The sequence below is a fragment of the Lineus longissimus genome, chromosome 11 (assembly GCF_910592395.1).
Source record: "Lineus longissimus chromosome 11, tnLinLong1.2, whole genome shotgun sequence".
Classification (NCBI taxonomy): Eukaryota; Metazoa; Nemertea; class Pilidiophora; order Heteronemertea; family Lineidae; genus Lineus; species Lineus longissimus.
In genome coordinates this window covers 1,662,649-1,685,275 of record NC_088318.1, presented here as the reverse complement: position 1 = coordinate 1,685,275, position 22,627 = coordinate 1,662,649, and the positions used below count along the sequence as shown (strand labels likewise).

At 41.4% G+C, this 22,627-nt stretch overlaps 2 protein-coding genes across 5 annotated transcripts in view; one reads left to right on the top strand and one right to left on the bottom strand.

Moving 5' to 3' along the window:
* The first annotated feature begins 2,290 nt into the window (after positions 1-2,290).
* On the top strand, positions 2,291-9,877 carry LOC135495505 (nuclear pore complex protein Nup93-like). The gene is made up of 17 exons (XM_064784224.1): positions 2,291-2,379; positions 2,733-2,931; positions 3,124-3,304; positions 3,489-3,617; positions 3,944-4,111; positions 4,305-4,441; positions 4,658-4,790; positions 5,103-5,200; positions 5,428-5,565; positions 5,846-6,021; positions 6,362-6,553; positions 6,741-6,867; positions 7,043-7,160; positions 7,412-7,528; positions 7,905-8,141; positions 8,483-8,707; positions 9,311-9,877. Exons 2-17 carry the CDS (start codon positions 2,753-2,755, stop codon positions 9,428-9,430), a joined length of 2,475 nt encoding a protein of 824 aa, XP_064640294.1. The 5' UTR covers positions 2,291-2,379; positions 2,733-2,752; the 3' UTR covers positions 9,431-9,877.
* A 2,580-nt stretch (positions 9,878-12,457) lies between these two features.
* The window catches only part of LOC135495855 (neural-cadherin-like), a 35,017-nt gene continuing 24,847 nt past the window's right edge, over positions 12,458-22,627 (bottom strand). For all 4 annotated transcript variants that reach the window (XM_064784842.1, XM_064784844.1, XM_064784843.1 and 1 more), the window contains 12 exons: positions 22,232-22,410; positions 21,537-21,799; positions 20,911-21,197; positions 20,237-20,600; positions 19,748-19,987; positions 19,293-19,485; positions 18,650-18,840; positions 17,922-18,171; positions 17,570-17,759; positions 17,062-17,309; positions 16,582-16,800; positions 12,458-16,311 (listed from right to left, as the gene is read on the bottom strand). In XM_064784842.1, coding sequence (XP_064640912.1) covers positions 16,055-16,311; positions 16,582-16,800; positions 17,062-17,309; positions 17,570-17,759; positions 17,922-18,171; positions 18,650-18,840; positions 19,293-19,485; positions 19,748-19,987; positions 20,237-20,600; positions 20,911-21,197; positions 21,537-21,799; positions 22,232-22,410 — 2,881 coding nt within the window. In that variant the 3' untranslated portion in view covers positions 12,458-16,054. The remainder of the gene's footprint in view (positions 16,312-16,581; positions 16,801-17,061; positions 17,310-17,569; positions 17,760-17,921; positions 18,172-18,649; positions 18,841-19,292; positions 19,486-19,747; positions 19,988-20,236; positions 20,601-20,910; positions 21,198-21,536; positions 21,800-22,231; positions 22,411-22,627) is intronic.

Genomic DNA, 22,627 nt, shown 5'->3' with positions numbered 1-22,627 from the left:
GAGCAATCTCAGCTTCTTTCCAGAGTACGAGTGGTCATTGGAACCGGTGTAATGTTTTTGAGTGTTTCTGTTTTTGAGTGTTTCCCCTCATTGTTTGGAAACGCTCAAAAATAGATTGACAAGTTTTTCTGTGTATCCCCCCATTGAAAAGTCGTGGTCTCTCTAGCTGCCTATTGTTTGGAAACACTGACACATGGGAAACAACCACAGATGTTACACCGGCTTCTCAAGACCACATACCGATGGTATCCATCAATATGTGTCTCCTTGACTGATGTAAACAGTACCGGTACCATTATATAGAGCTCGAGGATGTAGGGGCATGCAATGGCTGTATGGGAGGATAGGTCATGCCCCAGACATCAACAATCGGTGATCCTCAATATTGGTCACCATGGCATGCATGCATGCATATCTTAGAATAAATTAACTTTGTTGCATATACATGGCTGTATAGCAAAATAGTCAAAATTAGCAAAGATATGCACATGTCACTGTGCTACGAGTATTTGGTCAGCAGGCGTTCGTCTATTACGCGATCACGACCACTTCAAAACGTTGAGCGGATAAACGAAAGTTTGATACCTGACTAATTTCTGAAAGATCAATATTTTGGGTTTGCTAATGTGCCTTCACTAATATGTTCTTTCGTTTTCATCTTAAGAAATATCAACCTGAAAGTGATCTTGATTTCATCGATAGATACCTCATATACTAATCGATATTCTAATGTAAGAGTTTTTTAATATATTTGTCATAACAATTTTACAATACCCAAAATATAGGTCATACCAGCAGACCACAGGCCTTGTCTACATATAGGCCCCTACTATAAATCAGATACTTGGTCCTGGTCAATTGGACAGACAACCACTCGGAAGAGATTGTCCCCATGTTTATTAGAAATGTCTTTAGGACCGACTGACTGATGAGACTGTCCATATGATTACTGGAGATGTCTCTTGGACAATTTCTCTTCGAGTAATTTCTAATTGAGGAGCCAGCACAATTAGATACTCCATTGGCATGTGTGATGTTATCATCAGTATCTTTGTCATCACAATTCTGTATCCACTTTTATCTCGGTTGTGTTGGCATTTGTTTCAGGTCTCGCACCTTCCCAGAAACCCAATGTTCTGTTGATTGTTGTGGATGATTTGAGACCAGCTATTGGCTGCTGCGGCTAAAAATCAAACGAGGACTGACAACGAATTTAAGGGCTTGATTCCCAAATTACATTGTAGACAGATTGATTGATTTTTATGTATATATTGATGTCTTTTTGGTGGCACGTTCTGCAAAAGAGAAAAGGACTTTGGGAGGATTCACCAGTCTTCTAAGATGACTGTGGTACCAAGTAGTACTCAAGTTGTACTTAAAGAGTTGTCAGGTAATGCCAGTCTCGTGAGATCAGATAACCAGCTGACAGAGGTTGGTTGTCCCATTGTCCGTCCTTGCGAGATGATTACCATGGTACAACCAAATCAGTTGTCTTGTATCGCCCATGTAGAACGCAAGTGTAATGATGTATTGTACAGCTAAAGGACCCTTTGAAGTTGTGTCAATGTCTTCCCAACCTGACCAGATATAACCAGCTGGCAGATGTTGGTTGTTCCATTGTCCGTACTTGTAAGATGATTACCACGGTACAACCAAATCAGTTGTCTTGTATCACCCATGTAGAACGCGAGTGTAATGTTGTCTTGTACAGCTAAAGGACCCTTTGAAGTTGTGTCAATGTCTTCCCAACCTGACCAGATAACCAGCTGGCAGATGTTGGCTGTTCCATTGTCCGTCCTTGTGAGATGGTTACCACGGTACAACCAAATCAGTTGTCTTGTATCGCCCATGTAGAACGCGAGTGTAATGTTGTCTTGTACAGCTAAAGGACCCTTTGAAGGTTGTGTCAATGTCTTCCCAACCTGACCAGATAACCAGCTGGAAGAGGTTGGTTGTTACGTAGGCTGTCCTAACGTCTCCAAAGTTCATTAGCGGAAACCTTGGTTGTAAACATAATGCTCAAAATTGATTCATAAAAAGGGATATATGGCAGTATTAAGCAAACAGTAATGGAAAAAAGTGTAATTCCATTAACTGAATATTGTTTTTAGACACTATTACATGTATTGGCCTACTTTTCCGTAAACCACGAGAACAATGTATGTGAAAATAACAACACAGAAGTGAATCGCGAAGCGACTTCGATTTGGAGCGAAACGACTGGGGGCGAAAAGATTAGGGAGCGAAACAACCGCAATTCCTTCTTGCAATCTCTGAGCAAGCGCGATGCTCAACTTCCGTTCTGGCGTATGGAGGCGGCGAGAATTTTTCTGTACAAAAAGCTGATTTTACCATCTTACTTATTGATCTTATTAATTTGTAAGGATTTTTCTAGCATCTTTTGGGGAGCAACTGCAGAATAGCCGGGACACTCTGTGCTAAATGATGACGCTGTACATTATGTACACAATTCCTATCATTTACTAGCAGAGAGAGAGTAGAGTCAGTGATTCTGCAGAGTGCAGTTGCTCCTATCACAAAGTCAAAGTGAAAGTGATTGATATCTTTTCTCGGTTAAAATTTACAATCCCCGATCGGAAATGACGTAGTTTGATCGCATTCAACTATAAATCCATTGAACAGTGGTGCTTCGTTAGTCAACCGATGACCTTTTTTGGGGGTGTAATCGGGGATTGTAAACTCGTTCCATCACTCTTATTAATATATTGCAGGAAAGATAGCTATAATAACAATGGAAGTTGATGCAGAGGGATTCTCTGACTTGCTGCAGCAAGCAGAGCAGCTGACAGCAGAGATGGACACGGGAACTGATCTGCCAAGAGTGGAGAGGAATCTCCAGCAGGTTCTTGAGGCTGGCCAGAGGCTCTGGTCCCGCACCCATGCTATCCAAGACAGTACTGATGTCAAAGCGTAAGTAAGCAATACATCATTGAATGTTCTAACAAACTGCATGGCCATGTGCATACTAAGTTGGTATGCACACAGTTTGTGTGAGCATTCAAAGTCGTATTGCAGTATCGAGTATCGGCAGAGGTGACTTTTCAAATGTCGGACTTGTGCTGTGCTCTCTGGTACCATTTCGCGAGTCTCACTTTCCTTCAGATCTGTCCTGCTTGGATCCAAAGGGTTTGACGTTCCCCGTATCTCACAGAAACTGGAAACACTTGGTGCCGTCAAAACATTTGAACCTCTGGAACCGGTTAGAGACACAGACATTCAAGGCTTCCTGAGGAACGAGAGGGAGAATGCACTTTTGGCCGTCATTGAGCAAACAAGGAAAAACGTGAGTGGAACTGTTAATAAATGTTCTGGATATGGCTTTAAATCTGGTCTTTCATGCTTGGTTCTCTGACTTTTGAGAGTTGTTAGTGTCCTTTTGCAAATCAGTTAAAGATGGTAGGTTTGAGATAATTACAGATATTTGGCTTGTTTTCTGTGATGTAGCATCCCAAATGATTTGTTTTCAGACATTTGAGCAGACCTCGTGCCACCACTGGGCGCGTCAGGAGGATGAGTGGGAGCGAGAGAAACAAAGGATCCTGAACGCACTGGTCGGGACGGGACAGGAGACCATGGACTTCCCACAAGAAACAGAGGTAAGATGCTGGCTTTCTGTAATATACTATATTCCACCAACGGGCTGTTAAAGCAATGCCTAATGCCTAATGCCTAACGCCAAACCTAGAATTACCTAGCGGGAAAAATAAGAACTGATTCATAAGTGTGCTGCCACCTAGCGTTATGACGTGCTGTCCTGATTTCAGGCTGTGACCTTTTCTGCCCCACCTTGTTGGATGTCGAGCTGAAATACTAGAGTGTTTTGCACAGACGACTATTCGAAAATGTACAGTACTGTTAACACGGAATTTCATATTTACAAATTGTTGCTAACCTTGTAAATATTTTACTCTATCCTATCCAGGGTTTGCTGAATGATTCTGTAAGCATGAATGGCAGGAGTACTTTAGACAGCACTGAGATGGCCTACGCCAAACAGGTTTACATCTACAATGACCAGGTGATCCAGAAAGGCTTGAGACGAGAGCTGTCTGAGATGTGTGCACAGGTCGGAGAGAAGGTTGATGACAAGGTGAGATTGCAAAGGAATAAAAAATACTATATTTTCTTCTCAAAACCCCAATTTTTGCTGAATGATTACAGGCCAAATTACTCGGAATTTTGATTACTAATAAACTGATAAATGAAGTAATATTATAAGCTCATTAATGATGATTTGGATTTACAAACACTCGGTATAAAGAATGGATTATTTCTTATTTCAGAACATGGTTGAGATTTGGAGTATGGTTCACCACATGACCCAGGTTCCCATGGCAGCAGGAAATATCGTCACAGCGAGAAACTCCAAAAAGATGCAGATGGCATTTGTGACTCAGGCGAGGAAATATCTCGAACATCTGTAAGTTAGTCAAGTGTCACAGTTCTATTTGTATTATAACCATTGAGGGATAAGGGGAGATTGAGAATTTCTGACATAACAGAGTACTTCTTGAATCGTGGCATAGATATCTGCTGAAGCTTTTCATAACATTGCAGGGGGAGCAGTAGGGAGATGTGTCCACAATCAATAAGCCAGTCACTGCTTAACATGTTGACCACTTCCCTTATATTTCAGCTATAAAAAGTATATCCAGAGTTGCATTTATGGTAACCGGCAGCAGGCAAAGCTGGGAGGTATTCCTGGCACATATCCCTTGGTACGGAGCTTCCTCAATGTGAAAGTGCCTGCCGGTACACAAGGACTAGAGGTGAGGTTTTCCTATTGATGCGAAAGACGTGAAAATGAGATTTTCAACATGAAAATCGTGGTTGGAGGTTTTCCAGCGTGTATGTTGCACCTTGTAATCTTCATGCAAAATCAAGCAGAAATGACAAATGTAAAACACCAGACTTTTGGAATTAAGCTAAGATTAGAAGAAGCTTTGTTTCTTGAAAAAATTGGGACTTGTGTTGTTAAAGGCCTACCACATTCATGTTCAGCCGAGTGTAATTGGTTGTTTGGTTTGTTGGTGATGGCTGTCGTTCCGTTCAGAGCTTGACATTGAGTCTTCTAATTTTAGGATGGAACGATCGATGGCCACCCTGTCTGGGCATTAGTCTACTACTGCGTTAGATGTGGGGACCTCCAGGCAGCATTAAACATTGTCAAGACATCAGCGTAAGTTGAATCGTAATTCTTGTTTCTTCTGAATCTTGTGTGAAGAACAGAAACAGTTGGCCAGCATCATATGTCCTCAACACTCCTTATCCTCAAAGAAAATTACTGGTGTGAGCATTACTTTGGTCTAGCCTTCTTTTGTTTCTTGGCTGTTGTACGACCATTTCCAACCTAAAATTGATTGAAATGTGTTCATCATAGTGGGGTGTTTTTGTTAAACGTTTCAGGAAGCAGCTTGGAGAATTTGAAGGATATTTACAAGAATACGCACACGGTGAAGACAGACGATTAAGTCCTGAGAATGAAACAAAAATCAAACTTCAATACAGACGCTCGGTGCGGAACAGTACAGATCCTTATAAAAGGTGAGATCAGCATGTCCTGTTTCAATAAACAGATAAAAACAAACTATTCCTCAAACTTAATTTATTTACTGACGAATAAAAAATTGTCTTTCCTGTGTCTACTTTACTCCCCCAAATGTCAACATGATGTTTTCTGCAGATATTTTCAGCCTGGCTCTAGGGTGACCATCAGTCTGGTCCAACTTTGACTTGGTTTCACCACTGTCTGATGTCATAGAATCACTTCAATCGTTCCTGAAAGACTTACAGAGAGTATCTGTTGCGTTCTTATTCTTTGCAGGGCTTTGTATTGCTTGATTGGTTGTTGTGACCCCCAGGACAACCACTCTGAAGTGGCAGACAAGACAGACGACTACCTCTGGATCAAACTCTGCCAGATTGGCTTCACCGAATCTGACACATCACAGGATCAACTCACACTTAGTCAGTTACAAACAACGTTATTAGAAGAATATGGTAAGAATGAATGTTTTCATAGCTTGGATCAGTCGCTGCTTTCCATCTCCACCCAGGGAGGAAAAGTAGTTCTTGTTTCTCACTAGAATGGTGTCTTTTGTATAGGTTCCTGGTATAAAAAAGTGACTTGTCCAAGGTCACACTCACAAATTATGTGTCTTCGTTGAGCGTCAAGCCAAGAAATGCCAGCTTATCAGTCAGACAACACTCTAGGATAACTAGACCTGACCACTTTGCCCATGTGATCAAGACGTGGGCCTCCATCTCTCCAAAATTGAGGTTCTGCCTTGTATTTGCAGTAGAATTCAGTGGCCATAACATGTATATCCTTTATTTCCAGGTGAGAGCCACTTCAATGCCTACCAAGTCCCTGTCAACTACTTCACAGTGCTTTTCCTGACTGCCCAATTTGAAGCTGCCATTGGATTCCTCGCACACATCGACAAGTTACGCTGTCATGCCGTCCACATTGCTATGGTCCTCTATGAATTGAATTTATTAGCCCGGCCGCATACAACACAGGCACAGTTGTGTAAGTAACAAAAAATCTATATACATCATTTCAGGGAGCTGGCTGAAGACAATGGCATTAAGGGTTGAGGGGAGACATTTCACGTAATTGACTGTCAACAAGTGGGGGGCGCTCTTGAACATTTTCTCTGAAGTGGAAACACCGCAGTTAGTGGTTGAGTCTCATCATTCACTTCCTTATGTTTCAGTAACACAAGATGTTAGTGACCCCAAACCCATGCGGAGATTGAATTTTGCACGATTAATCATGATGTACACTCGCAAATTTGAGGCGACAGACCCAAGAGAAGCTTTACAGTATTTCTTCTTCCTCAGGTAAATTATTGTCTTTTTTGAGTGATATGAAGTGTCATAGAATATAGCTGCCGTTTTTGGGCGGACAAAATTTGTATTTGACAAAGATAGCTGCCTGTTGTTGTGACAGCAGAGTGAGGAGTCAGAAGACATGTTGCTCACCTTATTAACGATGTGTGTGTGGTACGTTTTGCAGGGATCTGCGGACTTCCCAGGGTGATAACCTGTTCATGACGTGTGTCAGTGAATTAGTGCTCGAGACAAGAGAGTTTGAAATGCTACTGGGGAAGTTGGTCAAAGATGGCACCAGAAGAGTAAGTATACATAATTTTCTTGTAGAATAATGTTTGTATTTAATATAAACTCCTCTATGACATGTGCTGTGAGGACAAAAGCGTGGTACTGTGTATGACAAGACATGTATAAAGTTACAGTCACTAAGATGATACCATTTTATAGTCAAATGAATCGCCTTTTCTCTGTATACAAATCGGTACATTACATGATTTTTTGCTGATAGATGTCCTTCTTCTACAAGGTGACTTATTAAATCTTCTTCTTCCAGCCTGGTGCTATTGATAAATTCAATGCTGACACACAGAAAATTATAGAGCTGGTGGCAAAAGATACAGAAAATAAAGGACATTTTGAAGATGCTGTTAAATTATATGATTTAGCTCGGGTAAGTCACTCTAAAACTTATGTCCTTAACTTCAAATAGCAGACGTCTTGACTGAATCCCAGCCAAATGAATTCAAGAGAAGTGCTGCTAACATAAGTCCGCAATTCAGAGAGGAATATCCATGCCTTATCAGTCAAAGAAATACTTCAGAATATTGTACTGAAAGAGTGTCTCATACTTGCTGACGACAGCCGCATTGTGTATATATTGTTGTCGTGCTTTGAGTCAAAATCTGCTGTAAGATTTGCATTCAATAAAACAAGTTAGTAAATCCTTCCCCTTACATGTACATGAATCCCTCTCTGGCGTACAGTACTCAGACTATCAGTTTATACCAACATGCGTAGCCTCTAAAGATCACCATCTTTGATTTCAGAATCATGAGAAAGTTCTTGAGCTGTTGAACAAGCTCCTAACCCAGGTGCTGTCACAGGCTCCTACTCCTCAGTCTGCCAGAGACCGGCTGAAGGCACTGGCTGTGGCCATAGCAGAGAGATATCGTTCCCTCGGACAGGAAGGTACCAGGTCGACCACATGCACGTTTTACTTGTTATTGGATTTGATGACGTTCTTTGATGAATATCATGCGCAGCATTTGGACCAAGCCATGGATGTGAGTGTGAAAGATTCAGTTTGAAAAGGATCTGAGAATGTGCCAGTAGTACCACTTATTGTGTTTAAGTAGATCGATGCCTATTTACTCAACAGTTACATGTAGTACTGCGACAATTTACCATATTGATATTGGAAAAACTTCCAAACCAGCAGATCGAAATATCTTGATTTGACCTTTTGAAGACGTTGATATTGAGCAAGGCTTTTGTATGAACAGCATCTCCGCCCAAAAACACTTATCAATCAAACTTGAATGTTTTTTACAAGTTTGAAAATTGTATTGAAATATACATGTATGGTCAGTTTTGCACATCATTACCAGTAATTTGACTTTTCCAGACAATTGTACAGCTGAAACTTCTGCCAACAACAACAGAAACAGTGGAGAGATTGGTGAACAACTTCAAGCATTATACGGATGAGATCCGCCGAAGTCTTCCAGATGTGCTACTGGCGACGATGAATATTCTCTATCTCCAATCCAAGAAGGTTCGATCGTCAGGCTTCCAGAGCCCTCTGTTGTCCAAGTCCACATTCGGCCGAGACGACGGTGGTCAGGACTCGGTAAGTGAGAATAAAAGGCAGCCCAAATTCCTTCTGAGATTTTGCAAATATGTAACTTAAAGCTAATAAAATAAGTACAGGCTTGTGTTCTTATAGTGCGAGTTGGGTGTAAGACAATTGGTCACGTCACTTGGGTGTACCTTTATATGCCTTCAATTGACTTTTTAAACACCTTCAGCGCCGAACCACGCAGATCTCCGCGGCCCAAATCCCCCCTCTGAGGTGGTTATCGGAATCTCTTGGACTTCATGATAGAACTACGCCATCGCCATCTTCAGGGGAAGTGACAAACTGTAAAGACTAATCGGTCTTTTCAGTTCCTGCCGTACCCTGAAGATGGCGATGGCGATGGCGTAGTTCAGAACTTTAAAAAGAACTACGCCATCGCCATCTTCAGGGCAAAGGATAAACTGTAAAGACTAATCGGTCTTTTCAGTTCCTACCGTACCCTGAAGATGGCGATGGCATAGTTCTTTCATGAAGTCCTTGAGACTCCGATAACCAGCTCAAAGGGGAGGGGGATTTGTGCCACGTTGATCTACGTGGTTCGGCGCTGAAGGTGTTAATAACTCAACTGTCCACACCTTTCCCTGTCTCTTGCAGTATCTCAATCAGCTGCGCAGACAAGCCCGAGCCCTGATCACATTCGCTGGGATGATTCCGTATCGGATGCCGGGGGACACGAACTCAAGACTCGTACAGTTGGAAGTGCTCATGAACTGATATGGTCCACAGTTTGGAAAACATGACTGGACTATGACTATGACTATTGATTTCTTTGCGTCAGTAACAGTACATGTGCAGTACTGTAGGCTTTGGTGCAAGTTGTGCATGCAGACTTTCTAAAATGTGCTTCGCTATTTTGTCTGAAACAGTGTCGGATGCCAATGTCATTACAGCTTTATGACACATTCCGTTGAATACCTCTCATTGAAATTGGGCACCCATACACATGAAGATGTCTGTCAGGTTTGGGTAATCCATTGATGTCTTGTAGAAAACAGAATGTATTTTATACAGAGACATCTTTGTACTACCATTAAACCATATTTCTCATATACTTTTTGATTTCATGGCAAAATAGTGCACACTGCCAGTAGCTGGTTTTATATGCATTTCATTACTGTCTCATCTGTAAATTTGAGAAATAAAGATTACTACTCTTGATAATTGATGTCTTTTTTCATTCTTTTTCTTGTTTTGGCTATGAATTGTTTAAAGCCAGATTGAAAACGATCACACACTCTTGAGAACCCATTGATATGTACCAGCTGAAGCAGATTAACATTTGGAATGGTCGCTTACCCTGGAAATGAAAAGCTCGAAAAGGACATTGTTGTCCGAGGTACGTGAGTTGTCTCAACAGTCAGGTTGTGCCTGTCTTCAAGTGTACTGTGTAATGTCTACCAAAAGCAAGGAAGTCCTCACTTTGTCCAAGGTGCATGATCTGAACTGCGCCATCGCCATCTTCAGGGCACGGCAGGAACTAAAAAGACCGTTTAGTCTTTTCAGTTCCTCCCTTGCCCTGAAGATGGCGATGGCGTAGTTCTTTCATGAAGACCATCCATGGTCAGGCTGGGCCTCTTGACAGGTTTTACAGCAGGATGGCTCTACCAAATAAAGTCATGATATTGTCCCTGGCAGATGAGGTACCACAGGTCGATCAATTGTATCAACTCCATTAGCCCTGCAGATTGGTCGGTGGTTTCCATTTGCGAAGCACATCACTCTCTTCTGCCCCCTGACTGGTGTCGTGGCCACCTGCGCTCACCTTTGCATTGCCTTGTGATACAATCATGGGTTGTTCCCCAATACGCCATCACCCAGAGCAAGCACTGATCTGTCTTCTGGATGGGTTGTTCCCCAAATACACTATTGCCTAGTGCAGCACAGGTCTGGTCTGTAGCACTCGTCAGAATGCCGAAGCTGATGAAATATTCCATTATTGCCCTTGGCCAACAAGAAACTGTCCAGCAGTCAATACCACAGTTAGAACTCGTTCATCATTGACGATCTCAAATGCGATTGGGAAGCCATCTACAGGTTGCCACTCAAACTAATAGACTTCTGGGCTTCAAGTACAATTTGGTTCCTTTTAAGTCCACAGGGGGCGTGGGTGTTGAATCTGATTTCGTGACAGTCGTAACCATTTTTTCCTGCAATAAATGTGAAAAAAATGGTTACGACTGTCACGAAATCAGATTCAACACCCACGCCCCCCTGTGGACTTAAAAGGAACCAAATATCGTCTGCGAGTTTGGACTTGAATTCTAAAATACCTTGGTACCGTAAAGTCAACTTTTAAATGGAAAATGCATAAGCCTCGTTCTGAGAGTGGAGTGTTTTGGACACGCAACCAAGATGCTCTACCAAAGTTCCCTCGGGTTGCACTAAAATGTGGAACCATGCACACAGCTCACTTCAGAAGTTTGAGGCTCTCAAAACACTGCTTCAAACACAAATCAGCCAAGGAAGCATCAACCACCCTAAGTTTTTTAATGAGCACTACACATATTTGCTGAGAAAAACGCTCCAAATAGCCCATTTGCGCGGATTTTAGCGTCACTTGAGCGAGCCGATCCGGACTTCCTATACGGGCTGCCGTAACATAATGTAAACAACGTCGCTACCGGCGCTCCGGGCAGGCGATGGATGGAATTTGCCAAATTCGCACATATTCAAGTTATTTCGTGGCCTATCTTTTTAAGTTTGAGGTATTTTAGATTAAGGAATTGAACCCTCGGCTTCGGACCTTGGTTGAGTTACCAAGACACTCTCGGGTGGAGCTAAAATTTCGTCCAAACCCTCGCCTGTCGGCTCGGGTTTGGACTGTATTTTAGCTCCACCCTCGAGTGTCTTGGTAACTCAACCAAGGTCCTCCGCCTCGGGTTCAATTCCTTAAGCCCAGAAGTCTATTAGTTTGAGTGGCAACCTGTAGATGGCTTCCCAATCGCATTTGAGATCGTCAATGATGAACGAGAACTATGGTATTGACTGCTGGACAGTTTCTTGTTGGCCAAGGGCAATAATGGAGCATTTCATCAGCTTCAGCATTCTGACGAATGCTGCAGTGCAACCTGGGCACCAACACCGATCGACGTAGATTGTGACCACCACCAATGAATTCAATACTATAAATAGTGGATATGTTCATGACCAACAACATCACAATGTCAATATAACGAACGTATCGCGACTAGACTCTTAACTTATCCATGGGGCAACCCAATAGAGGACAGATCAGTGCTTGCTCTGGGCGATGGTGAACTTGGGGAACAATCCGTCTGGAGACAGCCAGCTCTGTGTGCGCGCTATTAGGGGAACAGCCTGTCTTAAGGACAGATCAGTGCCAGCTCTGGGTGTGGGGGAACAACCCATCTTGAAGACAGATCAGTGCCAGCTCTGGGCATATAGGGCATTGGGGGAACAACCCATCTTGGAGAAAGATCATTACCAGTACTGGGCGATGGTGTATTGGGACTCACTGTTGTGAACAAGTGCGTCACAAGCAGATGATACTGTACAGACAGGAAGAGCACTCCAATGGCCACATTCTTTGTTATTGAGAGTGGCCAAATGCAAGCCGATGTGAAGACCATATGAAAATGCTGCCCGAGGGGTGTTGATACCCCACAGAACATTGACATATGAATAATGAACTTGGCATAGGACTGAATGTTCATATACAGCAACATGTCACTGCATGAGAGGGGGACAGTAATCTCTAAGAAAGTGAAAACAACACCGATGTGTGGGTTTCTCAATGTAAAAATACTTTTATTTTTTCTATATTTACATCCGTTCAAAATGAAAACAGGCAAATGTGATACAAAACCCTTCAACACTGAGTGAAGCGAGATCGAAATATTCAAAAGAGATTGAATCTCATGGTGTTGAGTTGTACAGGGCGCCTCAGAAAATCAGCTCAGAAAATCAGCTCAAATAATAATAAACATGAAGATCAAAAATGCCAAGGATGAAAATGACTCAACGTGATAAAGAGTTTGAGTTGGTTTTCTCCAATTCATTTATCTGGGAATGAATAGTCCTTCATTGATGTAAAATTCAGAATAAGTATTATGGTGCTGGGATATAAGTAGCTGGAAACACTATTTTCTGGGACGCCCTGTAATGATGTTAATATAATCTGTGATTCGCATCTATAGAAGAATGTTGTCATGGTTTCACAATGCTTAATAATTGGTTGAGAAAACAGTGACTTGAAGCAACCGTAATAGCCTGATGACAAATGATCGGATGGCTGGTGTATTTATTGGAGAAGGTTTTGTTCAGTGTCTGAGGAATGCACGAGGACACATTATAATTAATAACCAAAGTGTTATGACAAAGAACTTTATAACAACTGGAATGTAATGTTTGAAAATATATGTTTCGTTAGCTATCAGCTAGCAGGTATTGAACCAAAACCTTCACAGAGTGTCAGTTTACTATGATGTGTAAGGTCTGGTGTGATAATAATGCTTTTCTGATATAAATTGTAGCTTCTATGAAATCTTTCTAAGCTTTTTGGAATGTAATACGTCAAGGACGGCTACCTATAAACTATCTTGGAGGGAATATACATGTAGCTCAAGAACCTACACTAAATAGACAATCATTTCTAATTACATGTATCTTGAAAACAAACACCTAAACTATGGTACAACTCAAATCACTTCTCAAGTTGGAGATCATGACATCTGTCTCACATCAGGACTTGAAATTGATAAGAAAAACTTTCACTGGGATGATTAATTCTTGACCAAAATAAACAAAAAAATCTTTTGAGGAGATAATAACCTTGTGTTTTCTGTGCAACATATTCAACGTTGGATATATAAGTGTTAAAATGAAAAAAATATTTACAGCATGGTTACTGTAGAGACCCTGTTTAGCTTTCGAGACACAGCAGCAGGTCCGCGACTTAGAAACCACGACTAAGCCCAATTTTGTTCACAAGCAATCAAATGTTGCCACTATATCTTGGACCAATCTTTACCAAATTTTTAACAACGCAAACAGAAATTCATGTATTTTATCAAGATCACCGAAGGTCACTTTCTGTACAAATCTGAATCGAACACTGATTTTTAGACACATGTGGTTTGAAAACATGATTATTAGTCCTTCCGATAGTGACAAACATCTCCAAAAGACATGCGGACGATCTCCTCCCCTTTCGATATTTGATTAACAGGTTTATGAACATTTGAATTTCGAATGCCAACTCCTTGTGCATAAGTCAGAAAGAAACTTAGAAAGAAAGTGCTCAAATCTTTGTGGAAAGAACTTAGGTTTTTTTCACATTAATTACCACATACAGTTTAAAAAACCCTGTTAATCAAATATGAAACCCCCACACCTCAAAAGTTGATGGTGCACCATGAAAATTACATCATTAATAGTAATTGTGTATCATATGATCCTTTGCAAGGTAAAACATTGTAATCTACACTACCATTTCATGAAATATACATGTATACCAATTTATGTACAAAATATACACCTAATCTTAGCAGATATGATTTGGAACAATATAATTGTAAAGATAAAAAATGTCTTCGCCCTAAAAATTACAACCAGGCTATAGACAGAAAGAAGATAAGATGACTTAGATCAAATTTGAGATCTAGAGCCAAGCTTATGATAAGAATTTGAGCCCAAAGGTTTTTAACAACATTGAGAAACTGTCTAATTTGGATGGATATCACTGAAACATCTCATCTTACTTTCGTGGGAATGGAACATCAGCCCCAAACATAATGTAACACGTACAAAAGAAACAAGGTCACACTTTTTATGAATGTATAAGTAGAAATATTAACTTTGGAAATAATTTTGAAATCTTGCATCCCTTTTTAAGAGATTTTCTAAAGAAGTTACAAAGACCGCAAAGATAGATTAAGTATAAATGCTCTAATTGTAGCTATGTGCAGCAATATTAACCTAAGAATAAACCTAGAGGAATGTAGAACAAGCAAAAGTAAACATAGAATGGTAAAGTGGACAGAAATCACCAAAATATTCAACACCTAAGTCAGGTTCGTCAAAAGTGGCTAAGACAATTTAGTGCAAACTATATATAAAATCTCCAGCATGAAGTGAAATGTACATATGTAATCGACATTCAAGTTCAAAGCACCCTCTAAAATAATTCGTCATCTCTTATCTAAGATGAAGAGAGGAACAGAATGCTTTGAGAAATGTTCAATCAGAATTCAATTTGGACGTCCTAAATACATTTACAGGACCAACCAGGCAAATTACAGAACACGAAACGATAACATAAACAGTTACTGATACAAATGAAGAATAGACAAGACTTCCAATGTATTTTCATTATAATTACAAACTGAAGCCTTTTTCTCAAAATTGCAAAAATGGATCGTTTTACAGTGAAAGTCTTCAAATGTAAGCAAATGACAAAAATACTGACTGTACTAATAGCACTTTACCACACATCTCAAATATGGACAGCTTCATCTACTACTTTGATGTGAAACACACAGGACGCAAGAACGAATGCATACATGCCTATTAACCCTTTCTATGCAGCTGGTGAACAAGATTCAGTACGGACATGACTGTTAGCATCTCGAGCAATTCCATTGGGCTTTTCACTCGCTATTACATGTATATAGTTGTTTTTTTGACATTTTCTGAATTGATATTTTCGTCCAAAACAGAAAATCAATTCTGAATGGCGAGGATTACACATGGACAGATTCTGGTAAAAGTATTATATATAACTTGTGTATATTTTTGGAATGTTTTCAAATGGATGGATCAATTGCGGTGCAGATAAGATTATTGCGTATATCTTCTTGGAATGATACCGAACACATCAGTAACCTACAGCAAGCTAGACCAGTGATTTCTCAGCCATGATCAAGCAGAGTTTGTTTCTAAATGGGAAGACCAATCAGACAGACCAATATAAACTTTTTATTTATCAGTTAAAATCAATGATTTTCAATTGATTTTATAACTATCTTGTTCAGAAATCATTGCTTGGTTACCAATATGACAGTGCCTACTGTTCTATATACAAAAGTCGTGATCGATATCATTTCACTGAACAGATCAAATGCTAGCACAATTCATAACATACTTGGTTTCCCACAACAGCTCGAAGTATTTTCGAGGTCAAAACTTTTTTTTGAGACACCCAATAAAGTCTCGGCAGCTGTACACGAATGGAGGTTGAGGACACAGAGAAGTAAGCATTTTATGATTTGAAAACATCATCTTGTAAAAAACATGTAAAATTCTCATGTAAATTCTTTGATATAAAACATTTCGGTGCAACCAATGCATTTTTTGAATGATTCCCACCTTACAAAATGCTTAATCCTCCCCACCACCATACATATCGGCCAACTTAGCAAATCGGGGACCAAAGTCATTCAAATAATCGTAATTCTGATCCTCGTCTGAGCTGCTTGACTGTAGTGAGCTGAGAGATCCAGCTGAGCTGCCGGCGCCCTCGTGGCTGAATTCGATTGGGGTATCGTGAGGTGGAGCATTCGGGTCGTTATCCGCATCATCCAGACGGTCGTCAATATAGTTACCAACATCAGGTTCATCACCCATCGGGGCACCAGCTGAAAGAAACAGCACTTGTGTTATCATAGTGACGACTGAAAACTTTTCGTGGATTTTCTTTCTTCTGATTTCATGAATTACGTCAATTTTTGAAGAAAAAAAATTGCCAAAAAAAATTTTGATTGGAAAAACAAATTTGTTTGTCTTCCGTCAAAGTAAAAGATTTTTTTCCAGGAATTTTCCGGCATCACATTGGACAGAAATTTAGCCTTTTACAGCAAAGTTGCGTGAGCAGACAAGCAAATTAAAATTATTTTCAAACTACTTACATCCCAGCGGCTGTGCCATCTCTCTCCTGGGCATCTCTGGTGGGTCGCGTGGCTTTCGTAATCTAGAGAGGTCGTATCCATCGAAGTCCTCTTCACCTGCGCCCTCCTCATTGTAATTGACAATATTTTCACGGATGTCATCGTCTGGTTCGATCTCCATGATCAGCTTGGTGTCAGTTGGCTTTCGGCGAATCCAGATGACGAAGATGATCACCAGAACTGAAGATGAAGGAATATCAATGATCAGTGAGGAAAGAATAGTTTCTCTTCAAAGATTTCAGGGTAGACTGGGGTTTGAGTGGGAAGTCAAATGACCCCTCTCGGCAGTTTATATTATTCGTTCTCAACTTGTATTACTCTCATGATCTTTATGATAAACACTTCACAACACATCCAAGAGTCAGCGGCTGCAATAGTAGTACAGAAGGATGTGACAGTATGGCAAAGACGGTGATTAATTGTGACCAATTAAACACTTACCTAAAAGAACCAGAATGCAGATCAATATGGCCACCCATGCTCCGGTTGCCAAGGCAACAACAACTGGCTCTTTCTTGATGTTGCAGAGGTCGCTCTCCCATCCATCCTCACAGTTACACTTGAACGCTCCCTTGCCCAAGTCGACACAGACCCCTCGGATACATGGCTGTGACAGGCAAGGGTTGACGTAAACACATGTCTTTACCTTCGTGTTCGGGTCAGTGGTTTCAACTTGGCCCTTTGGACACCTGAAAGTAAGACGAGGCAGAAATGAGCACTGATCTCTGACCGTCACTAGCAGCATTCTGTCAGTGCGTGCAAAATGATGCAGGACTGAAGAAACAAGATTGGTGCAGTCAGAAACACCAAAAGGTTGAGAGTTATCATAATTACTAATAAAACATTTTGTTGGAAGGCCACCATTACCCTTCGTGTCAAGATATATTTTTCAAAAAGACCCATTCCTTGAAGACCAAAGGTCACATGCGGAGAGTAGAAAAACACTTACTCGCATGCTGCTAGCCTCCACTTGTCAACACAGACATATGGTAAAGTGCAAGGATTCGGTTTTACGGCACACGCACTGCTGGGGCATCCCGGACTCACACCCTTGGAAGCAAATATTGTAGCGTATGGCGATGTTTCATTAGAAAGCACAGGCAGCCAGCCATGCTTGTATCGGGGATCCTGAATACAACCTGAAATGTGACAAGGAAGTGAAATACCTCACAATTCTGATTGGTGAACAGCATCAGAGCCACAGGGTGATGTCATCAACATCAATTTGTACGACAGTGGTAACAATTTTATGAAACATCTTCATCCAAAACTATCATTGATTTGATTCATTAACAACTTACTATCTTTATATTCATCCGCACCACCTAGGACCGTCCCCTCCAGCAATGTCAACTGATGGTCAGTGGGAATCCCTGGTGTCGATGCGTAGAACTTCCCTTCACCAATGTCCATCTTGAGCGTGACTATTCTGCCAAACCTCTGTACGTGGGCACTGTGCCATTCCCCATCTGATGCCTTCACGAAGGGGAGCGAGAGCTCTCGGTTATTGATGCCAAAGTTGTACTGGAACACCAGTTTGTAGTCTCGAATCTGAAGAAAAAGTTACGTTCAAATTGTACAGAGGAAAAGAGCAAATACATACCGATAAGAAGTTGATCTACTGCCTCAATAGATACTGAATCTGTTTTGGTGAAAGATACACAGGAGTAAGACCCTTCTGGGTCGTATGTTAGCCAATCAGTGGTTCAGCATCTGGGCCAAGCACACCAGTGATATAAACCAGCAGCTTGAAAACAGAAACAAATTTTACACTTGAAATGAAAAGAGTTTTTGTAAGTGACCTCTGGTTTGGTCTCTCTGCCCTTAAACTGGGTGGTACAGAATTTGAATGTGATGTCAATGTGGAAAGGCTGCCCCAGAATGCCCCCCGCTGAATGGATGATGGTCCCCCCATCAATGGCCAGACCAACAAGCCAACCTATGTTCAACAATCCAATGTTGGGAAACACGGCCTTACAGCAAGCTGAACAAATTACAACAACATGTTGACAATAATCAACCAACATACTCTTAATTGCATAAACTCGTTGATGCTGTCTCGACTCTTGAAGTACATGATGACACCAATGGGTTGGCGCGTCCTGAACATCACACGGATATCTGACGAGAACTGATTCTTCCATTCGTTGTACCACGATTGAGACAATGTCCATGTGATCACACTGTTTTCTAACTCAGCAAATTGGACTTCTGTTGTGGCTGGAAGAACACATGATGATGTTGTACAGGCATTTTACCTCAATTAAACACTTTGTCAGCCAAATGATTATTACTTGTTAATCAATGGATTGATCGCTTATGGATAACCACCAGATTACACCAAAGTACTCTCAAAAAGTATGCCATCAAGAAATATGACCAGCGTTACTGTACACATTAAGTGCTAAAGCAGGCAAGGAGGCTGGTAACATCACTAAGGCTATGGTCCATTTGTAAATGTCCTGTGTGCATCGTTAGGAGCATGAACCAGTGGTCAGATTTCTTTGAAGTTTTAAAAACAGAGCCTTTCCTTGACCTGAATGTTATGTCAGCTCCAACACACATCAAGTTTGTGAACAAAATTGGTTGATCTTGATTGTTTTTCTGTGTCAACCTCAATGATCCCTTTTAAATCTTAATCTTAGTGTCATCTGCTTTTCATTCATTCTTACCTGTATTGCAAAAGTCTCCTCTGAAACCAGGGTTACAATCACACATGAAAGCCTTTCCGTTTGGTAGATTTCCCGCCAAGTTTGCAACACATTTTCCATTGACACATTTGCCACCGCACTTGGCCGCCTCGTCGGGGCAGCCATCTTTGGTGTTCAAGTGCTCACCGATCGCGCCAATGTGAAGATCATACAACTGAAAGTGAAACAAGACACAATCATTTCCACCCAAGCCTGACCAATCAATAAGAGTGGAGATTTCAGAGACAGCAAGTTGATAGCTAGGTCTATCTTCTTGTAAATTTATTTTATTTCCAGACTGTTGGTCCCCAAAATTTCCAAAACCTAAGCATTCGATGATTCAACCAGCTCTTTCAAACGCCTCACAGCAACACATAGCAATGAAAGCAATAAAAATTGTCAACCATTTACTCTTACGAAAGGAAAAGTGTACCTACCTCTCCGTCATGTGTAAGATCTTTCATACAGCCCTTGAATCCCTTATTGGTGATACCAGGGGGGTATTTAGCGTTTGGATCCTTCCTCCCACCAAGCTGAAGCGCCTGGTTGATATTGATGAAGCGGTTTGATCCTGGCGTGGTAAAAGTCTTCTCGCACGCGAAGCGATCCTGCGTGGAGCCAGACGTTGACTCGTCGATTGGTGCGCCTTGGCAAAGATCAAGAACGACACGCACTAACTGAAAGTGTAAATTGATGCACACTTGAAACCCAATCCTAAAGCCTGCAGTGATTAGATACCGGAGGCCAACGTACTCAACCATGGTCAAAGGAGGAAAACGATAGTCTTGCCAGGGTCTGGCCATCAACTTCCCTGGGTTAACTGGAGACAAAGATATGAGAGGACTGAAAGAGTAAACCATTTCTAGAGACTCTCAAACAACACAGAACATTTAGAATACAACGTCTGCCTCAGGAATGATGCCTACCTTTCCTTGTCTGAAGACATCCAAACGATGCCACTTCCCATCACTTTGTTTCGGGATTTGCTGGGTGCCATTCTGTAACTTGCCATCGAATAAGACAGATCCCGATCCTGATCCATGATTTATGGTGACCTTGGGGTAACCTCCAATCAGCTCGATAGCGATAAAATCTGGAGGGATGCTACCAGCGGGATCACGCACCGGTCCATCATAGAGGATTAGACCGACATCCTGGCTGGTCACGAAGGAGAGAGATGTATGGCTGTCAAGACATTGCTTGAGTGCTGGGTACCAAGCCCAGCCATTGTCGAACTGGTGTTTAGTCTGCTGGCAACGAGGCCCATCAAAGCCGACTGGGCACTTACAACTGGAATGCGAAAAAATGCACAAGTTCATAAAATTCAATTGACCTTATTAAATTCTGTCTTATGGATTGGGCGCTTCAGTGAAATTTATACAAAAATTTCAATTTTACCCAAAATCCTCAATCCTGGACTGGCCTTTTTCCCAACAAGGCAAAAATGGATACATCTTTGATTGAGATGAAATTCTTCATATGTCAAGTATATTGTGGTGGATTTGTCAATTAGCCATAGATTACACTAAGTAAAAGCAGATACATTAACAACTGCACAAATATTTGATTTGCTGAACTCGCCGTGGCAACCGGTTCCTACCTGAATCCGTCTGTCCGCTGTTGACATGTGCCACTATTGAAACAAGATCCAGCGTCACACTTGATTGGAGCAGACGATACATCCTTGAGTTTACATTCACACTTGGCCGTGATGTAAGTATCGACGCCAACCAGAGATGTGCTGTTCGTATTGATGACCTTAGGCCCTGACCCAACCGTCAACACGTTTGAGCAGCCTGCTTCACAAGTTTCTTTTAAGCAGAGGTCAGTCGGGGTCATATCCATGGTCGCAGTGGGATGGCCGTTATTTTTGAGAAGGGTATTGAACTGTAAGAAAGTTGAATTGAATTAACATTTTGATGCACTGTCTTCAAATCAATTTGAAAGACTTGAGAGAAAAACTTCACCAAAAAGAGTCGAGGGTTACTGGTATTGGTGGTGGTGGTGGTGGTGGTGGTATTCTTCAACATGCCCACGTTTGTTTCTTTTCCTGCAAAGACCATGCAAGCATCCAAATTCAGCACAATCTTCATTTTTGCGAATCGGCATTGAACAAGTATGTTTAAGCTTTAATTTTACAATGGCTGACTTGCGCTTGCAAACTTAAGGAGAACTTATTGATGTCTCTTTATAAGACCATGTTTTTTTTCAACCAAGATCACTTACGGCTGCCTTGTTATCATTCATGAGTCCATCCATCCTGGCCTGTTTATAGTAAGGTGAACCATGAGCCGAGTACCTGATATCACAACAATTTGGCTCATCCCCACAATTCCTAACCGCAAAGATCTCGACGAATTGCACTGGTGTTTTCAATATCTTGGCGATCTCTTGTCTAAAGAGTGTATACATGCTGGGACCGTACGCCTTTGGGTCTGGGGGAGTCTTCGCGAGCTTTGGCTGTTCGATAAACTGTTCAGCTGTGATACCTGAAGACAGAGGTAGAGATACGGTCAACAATATGACGCTAGAGGTACACGACAAGTTCTGACCAGAGAGCCATGGAAGTGTAGCCCTGATGAGGCCAATCCCGGCTTCAGATGTCACCACGATATTGCCTAGTGCCAGTCTTGTGTTGAGTTTGTAAAGTGGTATTACTAAGATCTCACCAAAATTGCCTCATTCCTTGGGCAAAATATGTGCATAGGTGAGGCAATCTAAACTTTAGAGGGTCCACGAAAATGATGGACGTGGTCCCCTGAACCCCAATAATACAAACTTAAGTACACACTGACTCCAGGCATTCAAGGCGGGCCATTCCATAGGATGGTTTGAATCGGCTTATGGGCATTGAGGCTACGGAAGGACCGCCTTGAAGGACGCTCTTAATCATAATTTAAAAATGTCACTAACGATCTTACCCTTGAGTCTGAATGACGCAGCATTATAAACAGGCTCACTCCCGATGGTGAATGAGTTAACATTCACAGTGCTGACAACTTGCACACCACGTACAGTATCATTGACCCAGATTTCCATCGGGTACGTTCCCTCATGGACGTAGTTGATCAGATAGATGGCGCCAGTTGTTGCATTGATTCTGCAAAGATGAATACATAGGTCAACTCAAGCAGGCTAGGATGAAATCATGCATCCTTACAAATCACTTATTTGATAATTAGATTGAAATAATAAGATTTTTGAAAAATATCGTAATCCCCTTTGTGTACGAAACTCCAAATCAATGGTCAACAAGAGCCAAGATTGCTAAAGTGCCATTTCAACCACTGTGGTACATTTGTTATATGAGAAGCACC